Source organism: Dicentrarchus labrax, unplaced genomic scaffold (genome assembly GCF_905237075.1).
Source record: "Dicentrarchus labrax unplaced genomic scaffold, dlabrax2021, whole genome shotgun sequence".
NCBI lineage: Eukaryota > Metazoa > Chordata > Actinopteri > Moronidae > Dicentrarchus > Dicentrarchus labrax.
In genome coordinates this window covers 10,726,255-10,747,152 of record NW_026136707.1, presented here as the reverse complement: position 1 = coordinate 10,747,152, position 20,898 = coordinate 10,726,255, and the positions used below count along the sequence as shown (strand labels likewise).

Sequence of the window (20,898 nt, the reverse complement as noted above, 5' to 3'; positions counted from 1 at the left end):
CATTATTCTCCTCCTGCTCCCATTCAGAGGAGGTCCCGTTGGCTCATTGTTATTCTGCCCGAGTGACAGAGAGAGAGACAGAGAGAGAGGCAGACAGAGAATGGGAGGCTGACTGTGGGTCTCCAACGGCAGGGAGCTGGTTGTACTGGGCGGGGGTTTGTCGGTGGTTGGACTGGACGGGGTTGGTTTTTTTTATTTATTGCGGGCGTGAAGGCATGTCGGTAATCGGCTCAGTAATGAGGAGAGGTACTGAACGGCACCAAATATCTGACCCCGATTCCTGGGAGTAAAGGGAGGCAGAGAGAGGGAGAAAGTGTGTGACAGAGAGGGGAGGAAAAGAGAGAGAGAGGGAGTGAGAGGGAGAGAGAGAGAGAGGGGCATGTGAAAAAGGGGTGGAGGGGAGTCGAGATTTAGTGCCCTACTGGATGAAACAACCCCCCACTAACTAACGGAGAGGGAAAGTAGCCTAATAGGGAGAAAAGAGGGGGTGTTGTACTCATTTAACACTCAAAGACGCGCAGGAAGCCTTTATCGTTTCCCCACAATGAGATCTGAAAAGGTATGTAACTCTCTTTTTTTTTCTAAATTATTAAGTAGCTGATTTTATTTGTTAGAGTTTCACAAATGGAAGTGGAGCTGAGAGTTTGAGATCAACAGGTAGCTGTTATTCAGCTGCTGCACTGTGTGGGCAAATGGCAGAATGCATTTTCTTAATCAGGATAAAAAACCAACATCCACTGTGTAGTTAGCTTATCAGTAATATTATTATCTATATTTATATTTACAGGCAGGCTTGGCATGTTTTACTTTACTTTTTTTGGGGGGGGGGGGGGTTGCATGTGCCTCAGTAAAAGACTTTGATGTAGATGGTTCATGGAAGAAAAGGCTCATTTTGCTCTGGTGCTGTTTTTGCTGCAGTGTTGCACCATTAATTGATCTTTAGAGAAAGGCAAGAAGTAAATGCATGAACATTTGGCAGCTTTCCACCTTCAAAACCAACAGAAATGCACAATTATTTGTACGTCTGCATGTAAAACACAGTTTTCGTTGGGTAAAAAAATAGTTAAAAATATCTTTTAATTGCTTGTTTTGTCTGATCATTAGTCCACAACTCAAAGATGTTCAGTTTATTATCATATAAAACAGGGAAAACAGCAAATCCTCACAGTTGTTTGAAGTTAGAACCAGAGATGTTTTGGCATTTTTGCTTTAAAAAATGACTAAAACAAGTAATTGATATAACATAGGCTAAATAGGCTAAAGAGTTGCTGTCGTTTACTCAACTAATTGCTGCAACTTTAAGTGACATTAATGGTTTTTAAACCAAACCATCTGATGAAATTTAAAGAGGCCAAAGCACATGAATGCACCTTCTGTATCAGTTTCCCAACCACCTGCAGACTGTTCCTGTTGCATCCTGAAACAAGCAACACTTTATTTCTTAGAATTAAACCACACTAAAAGCTAGAATACACACACACACACACACACAAAATGCTTTATCTAGTTCACCATTTTAAAGAACGTGTACATTTATAAAGCTCTTCAAACTAAATTAATTTAGTGCAAAGCTCCACTGTTCTGTCTGCAGACTATTACAGCTCCTCTGACGAACTACAGACTACATCAGGGTGGCCTTAATGAGCAAGAGTCTGGAAATGTTTTCTTTGTGTCATATACCATTAGTTGATCTGGGTCAACGTTTTCTCTGTAATCTTGCTGTGATAACAAAGGAGGGTTGCACAGGGAAAACAGAACGAGCATTTTGCCATCAAATCCAGACTGGAAATCCTTTGACCCCAGAGCCGTCCCCCCTTGAACGTCCTCTCTGCTGAGGAAACATTGTTGTCGCGTGTTTATTCAGCGCTCTGACACCTGTGACTCGGACTGGAGAAGCCCATTGTTCTTATCTGAAATGGTACAACTCGTCTGGCACTCGAATCTAGGAGCAATATTTGGGTTGCCGTAATGTTTCAGGGCGATAATGTCGAAACTGGCAGCCGAAACACGGACGAGAACCATGTGAAAATAACACTGCTGCCCTCAGAGAAAACCCAAGACGGTCTGACATCCTCATTGCTTGTTGTGATGGTTCAATGGCCTTAAAAGTCCTCTAGCTGATCTAAATCAGTTACTCCCTAAAAGCAGCGACAAAGGGAGGTTCTCTGTACACATGGACCAACACAAATAAGTGACACTTATCGTAGTTCTGTGATTAATTGGTGAACTGTTTTGTCTATAAAACACCAGTTTAATGCCAATTATAATTTCCCAGAGCCTGATGTGGAAATCTTCAAACCCAAATATGTTCAATTTAGTATTTATGGCAAAGAAAAGCAGCAAATCCTGACAGAAGCTATAAACAGTAAACATTTGGCACTTTTGATTATAAAAATAGTGGTTGATTGATTCCCTGTCGATCAACTAATCAAATAATCAACTAATTGTTTCAGTTCTACTTTCCTCTGCAGAGGTGAAGGTAAAAAACACCTGGATTTGTGCTTCCTCCTCATGTTTTGGGGTACATTTAAGACTTGTTTGCACTGTGTCTTTTCTCTTTTAGGGGGTTGCTGTTTGTTGTAAAACTTAGGGCCACGAGGAACAGGAGGAAAAGACGAAACAAAAGTACCTAGTGGCAGGACATAACTGAGAAAGGAAAAATGTCTCGAACAGAAGAGGTCAACAAGATGACAGAAAATGTCTACAAGGTACGACTCTCCTGTCTGTTTGTCTTCCCCAACAATAAACCTTTTAATGATTCACAATCGCACGCAGCACTATGTGTAGTGAAAGGTTTGAAGCATTATTTGTGTGTATCGTTGCCAACAGGGAATTCTGGACCAGTTCAACCCCAGTCTGAAGAATTTTGTGACCATGGGGAAACACTACGAGAAAGCCCTGACAGGTTAGTCGAAAACAGGCCTTTGGATTTGTCCTCTCAGCTGAGTTGAGTGAACTTGTATTCCTGAATGACTGAACAGGATGTATTCCCTAAAATGTTTCTTCTTCTTCAGGAGTAACTGTGGCTGCCAAAGGGTACTTTGATGCTTTGGTGAAACTCGGAGAACTAGCGAGCGACAGCCAAGGCTCCAAAGAGCTGGGTGAGTGGGCGTCTGGCAGAGAGGAGTACAAATACAAATAAATCGGTGATGGCACCTAATAAAGTGAAGAGAGTCGACGTGACAGCTGGAGAGAAGTTGCAAGTAGTCTGCTGCATGTGTTGGGTCAGGGAGGAGATGAAGACAAGAGGGAATGAGGAAATGTAGAGAGAGAGAGAGAGGGAGAGAGAACAGAGGGAAAGGGAGAGAGTAGGGTCATTGTTGGGAGATTAACAACACCACATGATCTCATTGTAATGCTGAAAACAGCGGGGGAGGCAGGCAGGAGAGTCGGAGGGCGAGATGCCAGCCACCACATACTACAGCGCTGTGTGACCGAGGGAGGGACTCACAGCTGACCAACACTTTGTCCATGAGAAAATGTGTTAAAACAGAAAGTTTAATGCCATTTTTTACTCGTGTGTCGTCCTCATGTGTGTCGTTACTGTTGTGAAATATCAGAGCGCAGATCTCAGATAAACAACGTGTGATAGTTTCTGCTCAGATTAAAGATGCACTGTAGGTTTTAAAAGAAGTTTAAATAACACATGATACTGACCTCCTTCACTGCTCCTCACAGGAGACACACTGTTTCAGATGGCCGAGGTCCACAGACAGATTCAGGTGCAGCTGGAAGATGTGGTAAGATCAATAACTGCTGAATTTATTATTTAAATTACAACTTATTATACATTTGGAGACTTTTAGGACATGAACGTGGCAAAAATTATTATTATAATAATTTCACAGCAGCCATTTTGACATGAAATCGTAGGGTAAAACACAGGCGTTACCAATGATACGAATCAGTCCCTCCAGGAAGACGTGATGTTGCGATCACAACTTCCTGTGAACTCTGCACGTTTGGCCGATCACCACAACTTCTCCGCCAGTTTGACCGATCATTGTCGTTTCTCACAGGTTTCACCGATCATAACAGTCCCCCGCACTAAATGTTGAGCCATGCATCCCCAATAATGATTTTTTTCTCACCACCAGCCTGTATCAATTTTACTTTCCCCACAATTTCCTTGCAAAAAAAGCCCAAAAACATCACAACATGCATCGCAATTGTTGAGAAAAGCTGCTGTGAAATGGGCCACTACAATCCCAATAAAAGCCAATGAAATCCTGGGAGGACTAATTAAGTTCTGTCTAATTAAGTTTCTGTTCCATTCGGGTCAAACAGTGTCAGAGTGCTGCTATTGTGCATGTTCTCACTGGACAGGGTCTGCTTCACTAAATGGAAACGGAGCCTTAATTAGTATCAGTAATAACACATGTGTTTACCCTACTATTTCATGTTAAAATGGCTGCTTTGAAAAAGTTCTATAGTGAGTCAGTCAGTATACCTTGTCTAAAATGCTGCATATGGATGTTTTCATCAACAGTTGAAGCTGTTTCACTCTGAGCTGCTCGCCCAGTTGGAGCAGAAGCTGGAACTGGATATTAAATACCTCACAGTAAGTTAACACGTTGACTGAAATGTCTCACACTCAGTAGGGTGACAACAAAATGTCCTTTCACTTTTGAGTGAGAAAAACAGGATTTTTGCTTAGTTTGAAATGCTTCGTGTAATTCTATGTTTGGAAGATGAGGCAGTGTGAGTTTATACTGTATAGATCAAATCTTAAATATTAGTTCTATCAAACCTTGTCTCATCCAACACTTATCAAATAAATCCTCTGACTTCCTCTCAGGCCACCCTAAAGAAGTATCAGAGTGAGCGGAGGTCTAAATCTGAGTCCATTGAGCGCTGCCAGTCCCAGCTGAAGAAACTCCGCAGGAAGAGCCAGGGCAGTCGTCACCCCAACAAATACGGAGACAGAGAGATGCAGGTAAGTGAAGCCCTGAGTAAAACGCACAAACATTTGAGCTAAAGTTAGTACGACACAGTGACCTCCTTTCATCTGAGAAACCAAAAATCCTTCAAACACACGGACCTAAACATCTCACTCAGCATTACAGCAGATTAAAAAGCGAGTTATGTGAGCATTTGAGCGAGAAATAGGCCAGTGTGAATAAGATTAAAGAACAATCTGCCTCAGCTGATCTTTCAGAAAAACAAGCAACTTAGTGAACAAGTTTTTACTGGAGGAATATGAATTTGAGGACTTAGCAACTTGGAGAAAGTAAGTAATCAAAAGGGGAGGTGGGGGAGGGTTGGAAGAAAAGGTCACTTGGGCAAAGGACAGTGTTTTATGACTTGAGTTTTGTTATCATTGTGCAGCAGGCAGGATATGATGTCACATATTCCCATCTCCTGACATTGTGCATTAAAGGTCGCTCCGTCTCCGTCTTCGAGCACCGCGCACGCGACTGTGAACGCAGGGATGTACGTGCATGTTTAAGGATGTTTCGAGTAGTGCCGTGAAATCTCTCTCTTGACTTTTTCCTTCAGTTTGTGGAGCTCATGAGTCGTCGCCAAGGCGAGCTGGATGCAATGGTTGCCACGGGTTACAAGTCGGCACTCACTGAGGAAAGGAGACGATATTGCTTCCTGGTGGACAGACAGTGTTGTGTTACCAAACTGCTCATCAACTACCACTCCAAGGTGATCAGTTGAAACCCAGATGTTAAAATTAAAGGATAAGTCTGTCCTCTTACTGTCCTGACTATCAATCAACAATTAATATATCCTACTAACACGTCAAACCCTAATATAACTTATTCTTCTCTCTCATAGATCTTCATATTGGAGTTACTATAGTTTTGTATTTTTCATTAGTTTTTTCCTGATTTTCTTGTTTTCTTTCTTTTAGTTTCCAGAGTGGTTTTGCTAATTTCAGTTTAGTTTTATTATTTAAGTTAGTTAAGTTTTTATTAGTTTCATTTTAAAAGTGAATTTGTCAGAATAGGTATTAAATACAAACACACTGACTCACAGTCTCATAGGCACCAAATGCCTCCTCATGTTGACAAATTTGAACAAACTGACAAAGAATAAAACTAAAAACCTTCCCTGTGTATTTTTCTTCTATTTTAGTTTATTATTTTATTTTTTTGTTTGACATTTTTCTTCATTACAAGGAATTTTTCATCGATCCTACACACACAGTCATGCCAGTGTCCAGCTGTACTGAGACTTTTTATAAAAATGAAGCTACATTTATTATAGATTTACATCTTCAGTAGGAATGAAGGCTTTGGGCTGAGAGGGAAATTAGGAAGTACTGAGAGTCTAGACCTATTCATTGTACATTTTTTGTCTTTTCAGAGATTAGTTTAAAATACTAGAATAAGTCCAGCATCCTTTAACAGTGTTGTGGTTTTCTCTTTTTTGTGTGTTTCTGAACGTAATCCAGGTGAGAGAGCTTCTGTCGCAGAAACTGTCATCCTGGCAGCTGTCGTGTTCTCAGCCCACGAAACTCCCAGAGCGTGCTCTGAATCTGCTGCGTCACACTGCGCCTCAGAGCTCAGGGGCTGCTGGGATAGCTGAGGCCCTCCGCCACACCAAGCTCAGCTCTGCTCAGCCCGAACAGGTCGGATCATATTTGTTTATACTTGCTGAAACTTTGGTTCAGTGTTTCAGTGTCCACTGCACTGTGGTTGTTTTTCACAGAATTATTTAATTGTGATATTTGAAACACCACTTGATAAACTCAGACATGTATGGTGGTGGTCAAACACAAAACAAGTCCATTATTAGCTGTTCCTGGGACTGGGACAAAGTAATTGTAATTGTAAAAGTAATCTTTTTTATTTGCGTCCTAAACTAGTCATTATAGAATTAAGAACAGTGACAACAAGCTAACTTTGCTGCTGCCCATCCATCAGTGAAACATACATAGAGAAGACATTGCTGATTGGTTATTGATTTTACAAGACAACATCTAGGCTAATAAAAATATGGATACATAGTCTATAAGTCGTATGTGATCTGAAATATTTGTTGGAGAGGATATCAAGTCCAAGTGAAGTCACATGTCATGGGTGTTAAACTCAAGCTCAAAGTCTCGAGCCTAAAGTCACCCCATTCGTGACTTTGAAACTTTGATAATTATATCATATATATTATATTAAAGTTTCAACTATTACGTCTGATTTCTGGTACTAAATAGTATCTGTTTTTTTGTTTTTCAGAGGCTCTCAGTTCAAGAAGTCCCTCCTCTGTTGAATGGAGACTCCAATCGGTCCCAGCAGCAACGCTCGCTCCCTTCCTCCTCCTCCCAGAGTGAAGCATGTCCTCCTCAGGGCTCCCCCCAGACCTTCCGCTCTCTCGCCACTGGAGGAGCTGCGGGAGGTTCATCACGGGGAGCATCTCCTCAGCACACCAGCACACCCCTCAGTGCATCGGCCAGCCCCCTCCCTGACAGCAGCGCCAGTGGCAGCGCCAGCCCTGCTGCATCCACTCCCACCACATCCAGCAACTCGGCCCAGCCAAGCTCTCTCCTCCTGGCCACCAACACGTCTAACCTCTCCCCGTGCCTCATCCCCTCCACAGTAATGTCGCTCAGCCAGATCTCCCCGGCCAGCGGCTCCTTGCAGGGCATGACCCTCCCCATCCCCCACAGCGCTCCTCACAGTCCTCCACTGCCCCACAGTGCTCCTCTCTCCAGGGCCATGACTCCTGTGCAGTTACTGCCCCAACAGGTGGGACCGGGAGGGAGCAACGCTTCATCACCCTCACATAATCCCTGGCTGCTGAAGACCGCTGATATGTGTGCAACAGCAACACTTCCACTGCCGAGGAGACCTGTCAGTGAAATGAGGCTGGGCGGCTTTCAGGGTAAGATGTGATCTGGAAGTCTCCATCCCCATTGTTAAAGTTGTAATCCTTAACCTTTTAGTCCGTGGTTACTGGGGAAACAGAAAGTGTGGAGCAAACGCTCACTGAGCAGCTACTTTGTCAACAGAAGGGCATCTGGTGAATCCGTTTACAGTGCAGCCAAACAAACTCATGCTGTTTTGAAGAATTCTTTCAAAAACCACTATCGGAGAATCTATTGAAAAGAATTGTTGTGTTTTCATCACCTTAGAAATAACCTGTTTTTTGGGTGAGCGGGTTCTCTTCCATGTTTAACCACCATGTTTCTACAGTAGCCCACGAAACAGATAAACCAAACACTGGCTCTAATAAAACAACTTCACCGCTAGATGCCACTAAAACCTACACACTAGTCCTTTTAAAAGTGTAACTTTTTACTTTCTCCTCTTCCTAGGCTCCAGTCTCCCCAGGATGCTGCCTTTATCCGGACCTGCATGTGTGGAAGCCATGTTCGCTCACACTCCTGGAGCATCGGAGGGCGGTGGCGTAGGTGGCGGAGCTTGCTTGCTGCACTTCCTGCCTGGTGACGACATCACCCTGCTCATCTCTGAGCCCAGAGATGGGTGGCACTATGGTCAAAATGAACGAACTGGACGGTATGTTTTACAAATCACACACTCATACTGAAATGTGCAGCACAGGAGAAAACCACTGAATGGTGTGCTGTATATGTTGAAAGGGCCTTGTTATGTTTAGCATTGCTACAGTGCACAACATTAGAAGACTCAATGCCATAAGACAAGGCTGAATAAAGTTGGTTCTGGCTCGAATGTTAAGATTATATTCAGGCATTAACCAAAACAAGTCAGGGACACCACTTTCCCTCAACCTTGTGCTCCTTCCTAGCTTACTGTAAGCAGAACAGCCTTTCTTTCTCACGTAGGAATATTTGTCTGCAAGCTTCTCCGTAGCCCCATGCGAACAAATATATTCATATAAGATGATATAAAAGTGTTTTCTTCAAGTCTTGCTGCTTGAAGCTTTCATTTTATTATTCATTAACATATAGTAAAAATGTCCTTCACAGGAAAGGCTGGTTCCCTTTCTCCTACACTCAGCCACACCACAGTAAGATGGATCACCTTGAGAGGTAAGTCGAGGAAGAACAAACACTGAAATCTGAAGGTTTGATGAGCTTTGACACTGTTAATGACAGAAATACTTCCTTTACTTCCCTTCTGCTGTTTTACAACTCAGTAAATCAGCAATACTTAAGTAAAAGTAGGCAGTTATAACATTGGTTGATTCACAGACACTCTTCCCTTTCCATCTGTCTTCTCAATAAATCAAAACATCCTTCATGCCAAACACATGGAAAATGTACATAAACTGCAGAATGATACCTACTGTTTGCCCTCTCAGTCTTTCCACCGCCCTTTCCCAACAGTGTTGTTGATGAATTAACACAAAACCAACATGTCTCAACTCTCACCATGTTTCCTTTATCTTCTTTCTTTCCTCTCTGTCTGTGACCTTCCCTTTAGCTCTCTCTTCTTATCTAAGGCTAACAGCACCAGTACGGGCCAGCTCGACAAGCTGGTGTCTCCAGGTTTCCCAGCCCTCACCCCCGAATCAGAGGAGGAACGCTCCCTTCCTCCCCAGAGGGTCAGCACCTTCCGCCCGCGCCCTTACAGCATGGCCGACAGCAACAAGGTCATAAACATGAAACCTTTTGTGAAGAGGTCAAGAGTTAGACTCAATGTGTTCTTCACACTGATGCTCGCTGTTAATGGAAGATATAGATACAGAAGATACAGAAACTTTGTAATATTGGAAATTAAATTCTTCTTTAAATTTCAGATCACCTCAGAATTGGCCTCTCCATCGACCTCTCCAACCAGGTAAATTTAAAGGTGGCATTAAAGGGGCACAATGTCACTTTATTAGTCACACTTGTGTAATCTTGGGTAGCGTTGAGTTTGAAAGATGTTGGCGTTTACCAGGCAAGAAGTGTCTAACCAAAGAAGCTATCAAATCATTGTGGAAGAGCGAGACTCTAGGGACGACAGTGTTGGGCTGTCAGTCGGTCTCCCACTTTGGTCCAAAATTAAATATCTCAACAACTATTGAATGAGTTGCAATTTTATACCAGCATTCATTTGTGTGTGTGTGTGTGTGTGTGTGTGTGTGTGTGTGTGTGTGTGTGTGTGTGTGTGTGTGTGTGTGTTTTTTTTAAGTGGAAGATCATCAATGAATGGGTTGATGGGTCTAAACATGAGCGTATTAGCATTATCATTGTGAGCATGTTAGCTTTTAGCCAAACAGTTGCTCTAGTTAGGGGTGTTTGTGTTTCTTGCACGTTTTGTGGCCACTTGAAAGGGGAGGGTGAAGCGAGGGAGTGGCAATCCACAACTACACCGCTAGATGCCACTAAATCCTACAAACTAGACCTTTAACTCAAAGCACGACTGTGTCTAAGTACAACCTCAGAAAGCTTCTAGCTTGGCTGTAGACTACTAGTCTTGTGTTTTACATGTATGGACCAGTTCATGTAATGACTGACATACATTTCATTTTTATTGTTTCCTCCTTTCAGGCTCAATCCATTTGCCCACGTCCGACTCAGAAGAACCGTCACCAACGATCGCTCAGCTCCCATCATTGAGTAAGCGTTTTATTGCCACAGCAGCAGTGATCCTGCTCTCTGTGGTTTGTCAGTCCATCAAACCTCAGGTTGAATCCTGGAAACAGCCCATTGCATGTTGATTCTTTTAAATTGTACTTTGGATGTTCTTTTTGGCAAATTAATCAAATACAGATTGTGTGCAAGAATAGAACATTTTAAAATCTAAATATAAAAGGTTAATGTGTAAAGGCTGATCTGTTAAAAAATATGAATACAGTCCATTAAATTTGAATGTAGTTAATGGGAAAAACAGATAATATAGAAACAAGATAATATCTGAGAATCCTGTTTGAGTGAAACGCGGGCATTAAAATAAGATCTAGGCTAGTGTTTATTAAACAGAAGTAAGGTGTTTGGCTGTATTTAGCTTAGTGTTTGAGATCGACATACTGTATCTTGTCCAGAATAACTAACATTTTTAGGTTTTTCCTTGCCTATGAAAGATGCCTCTTATGTCTCTTACTGTATTACAATGCAATTTCTTCTCAACATAACCTTGTTTTGTGCCATATACAGAAAAGTTTTCTTTGTCCGGCTGATCTAGGGACTGGATCCTAATAGCAGGTTGAGAACTGTAACTTTCACTGTAATGAAGTGTTATGGGAAGAGGACAGGCTCCTACTCTAAAAGTGCTATTATGATATTATATTTTTTAGAAAAAGCTGCCAGATTGTTGCGTTCTATTGGTTTCAAAGGAAGTGAACTTTTAAATTTATTCAAAGTATCTTTTCTATTTTAAAACGTGGTTGTTTGGTTGAGTGAGACTTGGCATATTTTAATATGAAATTGGCACAGCAAGTTATTTTTATGTCATTATTTCCTTAAAATTACTGAACATGGGCGATGCTGTCAATTATATCTTATGTTTATGCCAGTTAGCACGACACATTCTGCTGCTGTAAAGTTACATATTAGTATTTTATGAATGTAGATTTTTGGACTAGTTTAACTCTTTACCTGGACTAAAAAAAATACATTGTAAAAACAAATTCTACCTTTAAATTAGATTCAAATGATTGATCAATGGGACTTGTTAGTTTCTCAGTGGAATACTTATTTAATACAGAGCAAGTCCTACAAAAACAAAGAAACTAAAGCTTATGAGCTTCACAGACACAAACTGTGACAGGTAATAGTTGAACGTTTGGACGGGGTTATTATTGAAGTGTTGTTTTTTTTTTTAGAAGGTAGCAGGTTGTGGAGGGTTCAGAGTGTTAAGAATGAGAGATTTGTGTGCTTAGTCTTTGGATTTGATGTCTTCTTGATTCCTTTTCTGTCCCAAATCTAAAGCTAGACAACATCCAGGCTAGTTGATTGTAGTTGTATGTTTACCAATCAAACTGAGCAAAATCTTCGAGAGAGATGTGAAAGCCAAGACAGATGATATGATTACGTTTTAATGGGGAAATGTTTCTATGAAAGTGATGAAGAAAGCTTACGGGAAGTTGACCAACGTCTGAGCAAGTGTTCATGGTAAACTAGAGATATCCAAAGTAATATTCTGTAGTTCTGAAGTCGCCTCTAGAAAACTGTGGTTTAAAGGTGAAACTTTGTATCTGTGCAAACTGAAATTGTTTATGTTCCTGTTGTAATTGAGTTTCTGTGATCTTTTAGCACCTTGAAGATTCAGATATTGCCCACGAGGGTTGTAGTAAATCAATCCTAACAGCATATATTATTAGTAGTGTGGCATCATTAATAAAGGTGTCTGCAGAATTATAGAGTTAATGCTTATTCATGCTTGTAAATAGTGCGTAAAAAACATGTGATTGTATGACTTTTATTTGACTTCTTTTTGTAATGATATTTCACTTTGGAAGAACATTTTGACTTTGTAGAATCTACCGAATCCGTCAACTTCAAGCACCGGAAAATCTGTCAGCTGTAGTATTGAAACGTTTCTCTCCACTTCTGAACAGAAAATGAGACACAGTGAAAATAAAGAACCTTTGTAGGTCTGAATGTGTTTTAAAATGAGAATACTGATTTATATGAGTCACAGTAACTGGTGGCTGTTGTAGTGTATTAGTGATCCATAAAATCTGGAGTGAAAGTGACAAATACTTTTGCCCTTTGAGTGCATGAATGAAAAGTGTGCAAAGATTAAGGTGTAGAAATGATTGATACAGAGAAATAATATAGTATATGTACAACATATAAATATATCTTAGGTGAGAACTATGTTGCAAAAAATACATGGGAGGTTTATTCAAAATATAAATGTGTAACAGAAGTGAATAGATGCCTTTACAGCTACTTAACAGGATAGTGTACATGCTTACAGAAAGTGTATGTGTAGATGTTTAAAAAGCTACTGATTGGTTTGCAGAAAACACTGCCACTGAAAACAGGAACTTATCCAAAGTCCAAAACTCTTCTTCCAAAGTGAAATGTTGTTTTAACATTGCACATTCATTTTACACAGTACTTTGGTTCTGTAAAAAAATACAAAAAATAAAAATGAAGCAATGTAAGCAGACTTGTTTAGTCTATTCTCTGAATTGCATTGACATGAAATCCTGGTGACTGCAGAAGATATTATATTATGGTGATGATGATGATGATGATGATGATGATGATGATGATGATGATGGATACTGCTGAGGAAGACATTCTTTACCTGAAACACTGCATATTGACGTGTTGTGAAATAAAAGTTAAATGAAGGAAACTGCTCACTGTTACTTTGTATGTTTATCTTTTAAAACATTTATAGATATTTATAGATTTATACATTTATATACACCGATCAGCCATAATGTTATGCAGCCCCAGACCAACAAACTGTGATGCACTGTGTGTTCTGACACCTTTCTATCAGAACCAGCATTAACTTGTTCAGCAGTTTGAGCTACAGTAGCTCCTCTGTTGGAATCGGTCCACACAGGCCAGCCTTCGCTCCCCACGTACATCAATGAGCCTTGGCCGCCCATGAGTTCACTGCTTTTCCTTCCTTGGAGCACATTTGATAGGTACTGACCTCTGCAGACCGGGAACACCCCACAAGAGCTGCAGTTTTGGAGATGCTCTGACCCAGTCGTCTAACCATCACAATTTGGCTCTTGTCAAAGTCACTCAAATTCTCACGCTGCCCGTTTTTCCTGCTTCTAACACATCAACTTGAGGACAAAATGTTCAATTGCTGCCTAATATTTCCTACCCACTGACAGGAGCCATGATAACCAGATAATCAGTGTTATTCACCTGTCTGTGCTCATAATGTTATGGCTGATCGGTGTATATCCAAAGTGTGGCTGTGAACAAACACAACACAGGTGTTTAAGCCTATGAAGTGTTTATGTGTTATATCTTATTGAATAATCCACCTTGCCATATAATAACACGCAGTACTGCTCCGCTTATCGTCCCGCTACCTTTCTCTCTCATTCAAATAGAATCATGCTGGTTTGAAACAAGGAATTTGTTTGTAAACAGGGTTAATCTGATTTCAGCCTCTTCTGAAGGATAAGGGTTGTGTTTAAGCAAAAACACTCATGATCTGTTTGTTAAATGAAACAAACACCGAGTCAGATTGTCTTACAGAAAGTCAAAAGGATCTCAAGCTTTTAAAACTGAAGTTCAGGTAATTTTAAGTTGGGGAGCTCAAACTTTTTCTATGGGAGGTCCAAAACTAACACTTAAAGGTGGGCCACAGGCCAAAAGCAAACACCTATTGTAATTTTAAGATGCAAAATGATACAAAGATCCAAAGTTCCTTGAATTGTCTGACTTCCTACACAAAGTCTGCCACCATGCTCTTGCTCAGATTATGAAAACTCAGGTATCCTACATATTTAAAATGCATTTTACTTCATAGAAAATAAAACAGCATAAACAGTGGTTTGTTATAACTTTTTAAAATATGTTTGTTTTTAAGAAACTGGAATATTAAAAGAACAAAATTACAAATTACAATTTCTAATATAGATCTAAGTTCCAATATTAAGCCTTGTTCTGAGGAAATTACACAAATGTAATGTAACAATCCAACTGAATGTATGGAGAGCAAACAATGTCGGACAAAAGTAGAATTAAATAGATCATCTTTATTGTGGGACAAGTGGAGCAGATACGCAGACAAGAGGAACAGCACGAGCGTTGATTGCGAGAATGTGAAGTTACAGGTTTTTAAGCCAGTCCAAGTTCCTTCCTTTCGGTTCACGTGGATGGGCGGGAACATCTGGCAAGTTTCCATCGTCTCGTAGAGGGACTGAATTGGGACAGTAAAGAAAAAGAAGCTTTAATATTCAATTAAACAGGTGTTGAAGTAAATGGTTGAAATATCCGGAGCTTTGTCACTCAAACACAACCTGCTGTAAAATAATCAACAGTGTTTACCTGGGTAGGTGTATGGCACAGCTGAATTGATCATCCCAGAATACTTTGTGTAAGGGCTGATGAATGGAACAGCAATACCTGAGGAAATTAAGGTTTTATTAATACATTTTACATATATTATATCATTTACACTTTATATTGTACATTGTATCTACATTGGTCAGGTGACAAAAGAAATCACTGGTTAAGGTCCCCACTCACATAGAAACAAAGACCACAGAGACAGAGCACACCTTACTCCCATCCTGAAGTACATTGCCTGAAGTTTTAGAATAAATTTACTGAATCTCACACACTTGCATACGTCTCCAACAGACCCCTGACACTCCTTAGTACTGACTGATAAAAAGGAAAGAAATAAAAAGGTATTGAGAGGAAAAATGTGGTCATTGTGGGTCTCATTCTTGGGACAGCCAACCAGAGGACATATGAGACATCTCAAGACATTTTTAGGTGCTTTTGGTTTACTTTTGTCTAACCTTATGTATCATGTCATAAGTACTATTTTAATGCTTTCAGTAGAATAAAGGTAGTGACATATGTTCTAGATATGATTAGATGCTGTGCCTAAATGTAACCACCCACCCTCTAAATGTTACATTACACACTGTGCAGTGAAGTTATCCTATCTTTATAATTAATACTTTCTCTGGACAATGTTTTCCATTTAAAATAACACACATATTGTCTCTCTGATTGTCTTTATAAAATGCATTCATGTTGTCAATTTTCTGTTCATGCTTCTTGACTTGCAATACTTGCTTTCATCTTTAAATATATTCTCATGTCTCTCTGTTTACTGTTATACACCAATATACCAAGACAAATCCCTGGTATGTGAAAACCTACTTGGTAATCTGGTAACCACATTATCTTGAAATGAGAATTTTATCAAGCGCAGAAACAATAAATGGTGAATGTGAAAAGGCCTGATTTTTGTTGTAAAGCATATATATATTATGTATTCCACTGAATGATGCTGAACTAAAGACTACTGAGGTAACGTTATATACACTACTCACATTTCAGAATGTACATAAAATGCACTATAACCTTTCCAGGTGATCTTAATTTGACCTTCGCTAAACTTTTGAATGCATATGTCCAACTGTTCAATGTCTCAGTACTTATTGCATAACATGCTGTTCTTCTGGTTCAATGACAGTTTGTATTTAAACAGTCCTCTTCATCGTGCTGTTCACATTTTGACATCATGAGACCAAGACGACACCTAACAATGGATCAACAGTCCCTGGCCAGTGCGAGGCTTCAAACAGGATGTACTCAGAGGGAGGTTTCCACTGAGCTCAGTGTCACAGAGTGTCATCAGCAGGTTGCAATAAGTCCACTTGTGAACAGCATGAGACGTCTTGTCGAGCTGTAATTGATGCTCAAGGACAAAAGACATTTTACTGACAGTGAAATTTCTTGTTGTGGTATAGCCACCACTGTTGTTAGCTTTTTGTTTCAATAAATTGTTTGAGATGAAGAAATTACCATTGCATGCTTCTACTTAAATGCCCTACTTTCATGATATAATATCACTGTAGCATCAACTTTTTCCATTTTCCATAAATTTCACCCAAAAGTTGAATATCCCTAACTTTCTGTGAGTAGTGTATATATGCCAGCGCTATCTTATTAGTATTAATCTTAAGTATGTTTTGTATATTACGTTGTATAATGTACACTAGGAGGCTAGTTACTGACCTAATAGTCCAATGCCACAGGAGACGACGATAACCGGCTCCTTGTTCCAGGCATTCTTCAGAAACGCTCCGATTGCTGCGGACAAACAAACACAAACACAAACACACAAACACAAACACACAAACACACACATTAAACTCCACTGACAACCTACGGCGAGCTAACGTTAGCCACCGTTAGCAACGCAGCCAAGGTCATGTTTTTCGTTTTATATCGAAAGGTTATCATCTTTAAAGTCAGTCTGGGGCCCGGGTAACGTAGCTTTTAATGGGTTAAAGTATCATTAATGCTATCTGGAGGGTTGTTGTTGAAGCTAATTTAACCGGGTAGATGAAGAAAAAGATGTTTATATTCACATACCCGCCATGTTGTCTCGTGTAGTTTTCAACCGAGCGGGTGCTCATGGGAAATGTAGTAACTCAAAGACGGACGTGTAATTCCTGCGCCCGTCGCACAAAAACATGAGTTTATCGACAGATACGTGGGAGAGGAACTGCACTTTCTAAGCTTTACGTTTAATTTCAGCCCAACAATGATGTTAGCTCACCCGACTGTAAAGCATCGACTAACGCACCGTCTGTAGAGCACACCGACCCTAACAACCGACCCTAACAACCGACCGTTGGTAACGTTAACAGCTGCTCAGCAAACCACTGGCTGTTTGGACTTTTCATTCATAAATGTAAGTACTGGCGAGGTTTGCCAGGTGTACTAGTCCCTCACTGACAATAACAGACATTTGTCTTTAAACGTGTGCATATAATAGTTGTCATAAATCCAAGCACACTGTTTAAACTGAATATAGACACATACATTTGTATAGTGCACATAAGCACCTTGTGCATGTATATAAAGTTAGTTACATAAATCATTCAATATTTATTCCAGCCCTCTTTGCACTTCTCACCCTTGTACTGTTGTATTCTTTTGCTACGATTGGTTAAACAGTTTGACTTGTAAATAGACATTGTTTATGTTTTTTCACCTACTTGTATGTACAGAATCGTTATATGTTTATTTTTCTTGTAAATAGTTCTTGGAAATCCTTGTGTATACACATATTTGGCCAATAAAGCTGATTCTGATATTTGAAAATAGTTAAGTCTTCAGGTTTCCAAGTTTTGTGACCAGCAGGCAAAAGTAGTCTTTATTTGATAAATTCCTTAAAATGGTCAAAATGTGTCTTTCTGAAGTGTACGTGCATACAATATTTTATTTTTAAAAAAAGCTTTTATAATAACACAGAATCTTCTCTCTCTTCCAGATGATGGAGGATTTCTCTGGTTTGGCTCTGCCCCCTTTGTTTGGAGGACACATCCTGGAGGCAGAGCTGGAACCAGGCGGTGTGGAGCTGGGACCAGGAGAGGTAATGTTAGTGATCGTGGTAATGGTAATTTTGATGTGAGTGGGAACACCTAGCCAGTGTCACTAAGCCAGTCACTAATATTACCAGTTTTTACACCACAGAGTAAAATATCATATTTAGATTGGTCAAATAAACAAAGAAACTACAGTCACATCCTTTATCCAACATCTCAGTTAAATTTTATTTTGTAGACGAGTATTTTTAGGCAAGGCAAGACAATTTATTTGTGTAACATCAAGACAAAACATAAAAGCAATACAAGGCAGTATCAAAGGACATATATTATATTAATATAATTAAAAACACAGACAGCCAAACAGAAAACAGAAACAAGAAACAACAGTCTTGTTCTGCAGGTGGAGCTCGGGCCGGGAGGCAGCGAGCTGCTGGAGAGCACAGCACAAGAAGACGAAGAGAGAAGAGCTCTTGATAAGAGGAAATATCTGGCTCTGAGCAGGAGGTGTAAAGAAATTGAACAGGTGTGTGCAAGCTTGCATATGCATGCATGTATGTGTGGTATTTTGCACACACTTCCTGTTTGTCTATCTTGTGAAATATGGGTTATATTTGGGTTTATTGTCATTTAGTTCCTGGTTTCTCACATCATTTCTAGGTGTGTTCTTATATGGTTTTTTTTTTCAAACCAAATTTAATTTCTGATATTATTGTAGGATTGAAAATGTAGAACAGGCTACTCTCTTTAGAAATGACCTTAGCAATATTGTTCTGGTTATTTTGAATTATTATACTTTCTAATTATTCTGTTGCTTTTCTTCACTGTTTTTACATGTCTATAAAGAAAAAACCCATATTGGACTAACATTACCACGTATGATGTTGTATCTGTAACTACTTCCAAATGTGTCTTTTTCAGGTAAATCAGAAGATTCTTGGTCGCCTTCACCAAGTACAAAGAATTACACGGCGCTTCAAGAAAGAGAGGCGGTACAGTAACTTTATTTTCTTTACATTTTATAAAACGTTTCCCACCTGATGGCTGATCTGAAGATTATGTTCATTTCACAGGTTTCTCATGAAGACTTTAGATGCTCATGGGGACGACTACAGAAATGCTCAGCTCACTATACTTCTAGAGGTGAGAATTATATGGAAAGGTGGCTGTATGTGATGTAAAGAATGCACTCGTCAGCCCAGGTTTTTAAAATAATCTTTAATAATAATTCATAGTCTCATATTTTAAAATCAGTATCTGTCTGCACTGGCATAAAAACATAATTTTTTCAGTGTGAACCTATAATAATATTAGCATTAACTCTTTACGTGAATGGGCCTAGTTTATTATTATATTATATTAATTTATTTATATATATATATATATATATATATATATATATATACACATATGACCATGTATGGATTAAACCTTTCCTGGGGCCCTGGGAAAAAAACCCCCCCCAGGTCTTTAATCTGGGACCCTTCAACAAGACAGAGTCACAAGATTATATAATAATGTAGGACGTACTTTAGATGATATTGTATTTGAGTGCAGACAAACCCCCCCCCCACCCATTTTTTTTGGGCTTTGGGTCCTCTGAGGGTCCCAGTTGCCCAGCCTGTCTGCTGATTTGTTTGATCCATCATAATAAATAAATGTACTAAAATAGCTAATTTAATGCCTTCTAACATACACCGTTTCCTGTTTCAGGATGAGGCTGGAGCCCAGTTAGATCCTGCTGCTGGGGAGGAGGAGGACCGGCTCAACGGTGTGTCTGGTTCCACTTCATCTGCAGCTTTGCATCACGCTGTCGGACCAAAGAAGAGGAGGCACCGAATTCCACGACAAGACAAAGATAAAGACCAACAGGTAGGAAAAGAGCTCTGCTGGGCTGCTGTTCAAGTATTCAAGTGTATGAGCTTCATTGATCTGTTTCTTACAATCTACTCGGTGTCCTATTGTGTGTGCAACTGTGGTTGTTAGGTCTCATTAATGTCAGATTTCAGACATCTGACAATGCAGAATAATTGATTTTCTGTTGACTTGAGTTTTTGCTTCTTTTCCCAGACTGAACCAGACGTCTCTGTGCTGGCAGAGACACAGTTTGGAGAAATGCCCAGCCCAACCTCTCTGTCTCACTGATTGTTGCACTGCCCTGGATATGATGATGATGATGATGATGATGATGATGATGACGAAGGAGCACCCAGATTCTTAAACTGTTCAGTAGATACGCTGCCTCTGTTCAGCCAGGTTTTGCACTGTTTTTGTAGTTTTACTTGAACGTTGTGAACAGATTAGATTCATGTAAGGTAAAAATGAAATGATATTCACCAGGTACACATATACATTTGTTTTGTATATGTTCTTTTCTTTTGCCATATTTTGTACTAACACATAATTATGACCAGTGTGAAACTGCACACTGTCATGGACAACCTCGTTTGGTAAATATCTGGCGACCCGGATACAATTATTGTAAGGCAGTAAACGTGCCTTATTAATCGCTTTCATAATGCATTCCTGGATCAGAGATTTCAGTGTTTATGATTTTATATGAGTAAGCAGACTCATTATCAATATTAAAGTATTACAGACTGCTATTTATGACATGTTTTCTTTTATTTGAAAGTTTTTTAAGTGTTCACATCTGCATCAACAATTTAAACTTTAACAACAACTGATGAAAAACTCAGTTGTGTATTTTTATTGTGTTTTTATCATGGTTATATTGTTAAATAGTAAAAGAAAATACTAACTTAAGGTCATGACTCAGGTCCTTTATATATACTGTTAATGGTCAGGTCGCAGTCTGTCACAGAGGATGGAGTTTCCTCAGTTGTCATGGAGATCAGTGTCCTTCAAGTTTCCTGTCACCATCAACATCAAATCAATATCTCAAGTAAAAATGTGTGACATTATCCCCGCACCGAGGTTAGGGGTTAACTAACTATGTACAAATGTTTCGGGAAATAAACATTGGTTGATGTATCGTGTCGATCATAATTCATCGGACGTCTGAGCCAATGGTTGGGC

The 20,898-nt window shown here is 39.8% G+C and overlaps 3 protein-coding genes across 3 annotated transcripts; 2 read left to right on the top strand and 1 right to left on the bottom strand.

Moving 5' to 3' along the window:
• The first annotated feature begins 62 nt into the window (after nucleotides 1–62).
• zgc:158689 (uncharacterized protein LOC791177 homolog) lies at nucleotides 63–13,163 on the top strand. The gene is made up of 15 exons (XM_051405322.1): nucleotides 63–559; nucleotides 2,564–2,708; nucleotides 2,830–2,905; nucleotides 3,015–3,101; nucleotides 3,679–3,740; nucleotides 4,490–4,561; nucleotides 4,799–4,936; nucleotides 5,500–5,652; nucleotides 6,404–6,580; nucleotides 7,182–7,827; nucleotides 8,261–8,462; nucleotides 8,894–8,956; nucleotides 9,351–9,519; nucleotides 9,667–9,707; nucleotides 10,403–13,163. Exons 2-15 carry the CDS (start codon nucleotides 2,661–2,663, stop codon nucleotides 10,473–10,475), a joined length of 2,007 nt encoding a protein of 668 aa, XP_051261282.1. The 5' UTR covers nucleotides 63–559; nucleotides 2,564–2,660; the 3' UTR covers nucleotides 10,476–13,163.
• Nucleotides 13,164–14,518: 1,355 nt separating this feature from the next.
• On the bottom strand, nucleotides 14,519–16,999 carry ndufa3 (NADH:ubiquinone oxidoreductase subunit A3). The gene is made up of 4 exons (XM_051405328.1): nucleotides 16,901–16,999; nucleotides 16,541–16,615; nucleotides 14,831–14,908; nucleotides 14,519–14,702 (listed from the first exon to the last, which is right to left on the bottom strand). The coding sequence occupies exons 1-4, from the start codon at nucleotides 16,905–16,907 to the stop codon at nucleotides 14,611–14,613; spliced, it is 252 nt and encodes an 83-aa protein (XP_051261288.1). The 5' UTR covers nucleotides 16,908–16,999; the 3' UTR covers nucleotides 14,519–14,610.
• A 73-nt stretch (nucleotides 17,000–17,072) lies between these two features.
• tfpt (TCF3 (E2A) fusion partner) lies at nucleotides 17,073–20,854 on the top strand. Its single transcript, XM_051405327.1, has 7 exons — nucleotides 17,073–17,222; nucleotides 17,805–17,906; nucleotides 18,263–18,385; nucleotides 18,781–18,851; nucleotides 18,933–19,002; nucleotides 19,573–19,731; nucleotides 19,930–20,854. The coding sequence occupies exons 2-7, from the start codon at nucleotides 17,805–17,807 to the stop codon at nucleotides 20,002–20,004; spliced, it is 600 nt and encodes a 199-aa protein (XP_051261287.1). The 5' UTR covers nucleotides 17,073–17,222; the 3' UTR covers nucleotides 20,005–20,854.
• The last annotated feature ends 44 nt before the right edge of the window (nucleotides 20,855–20,898 follow it).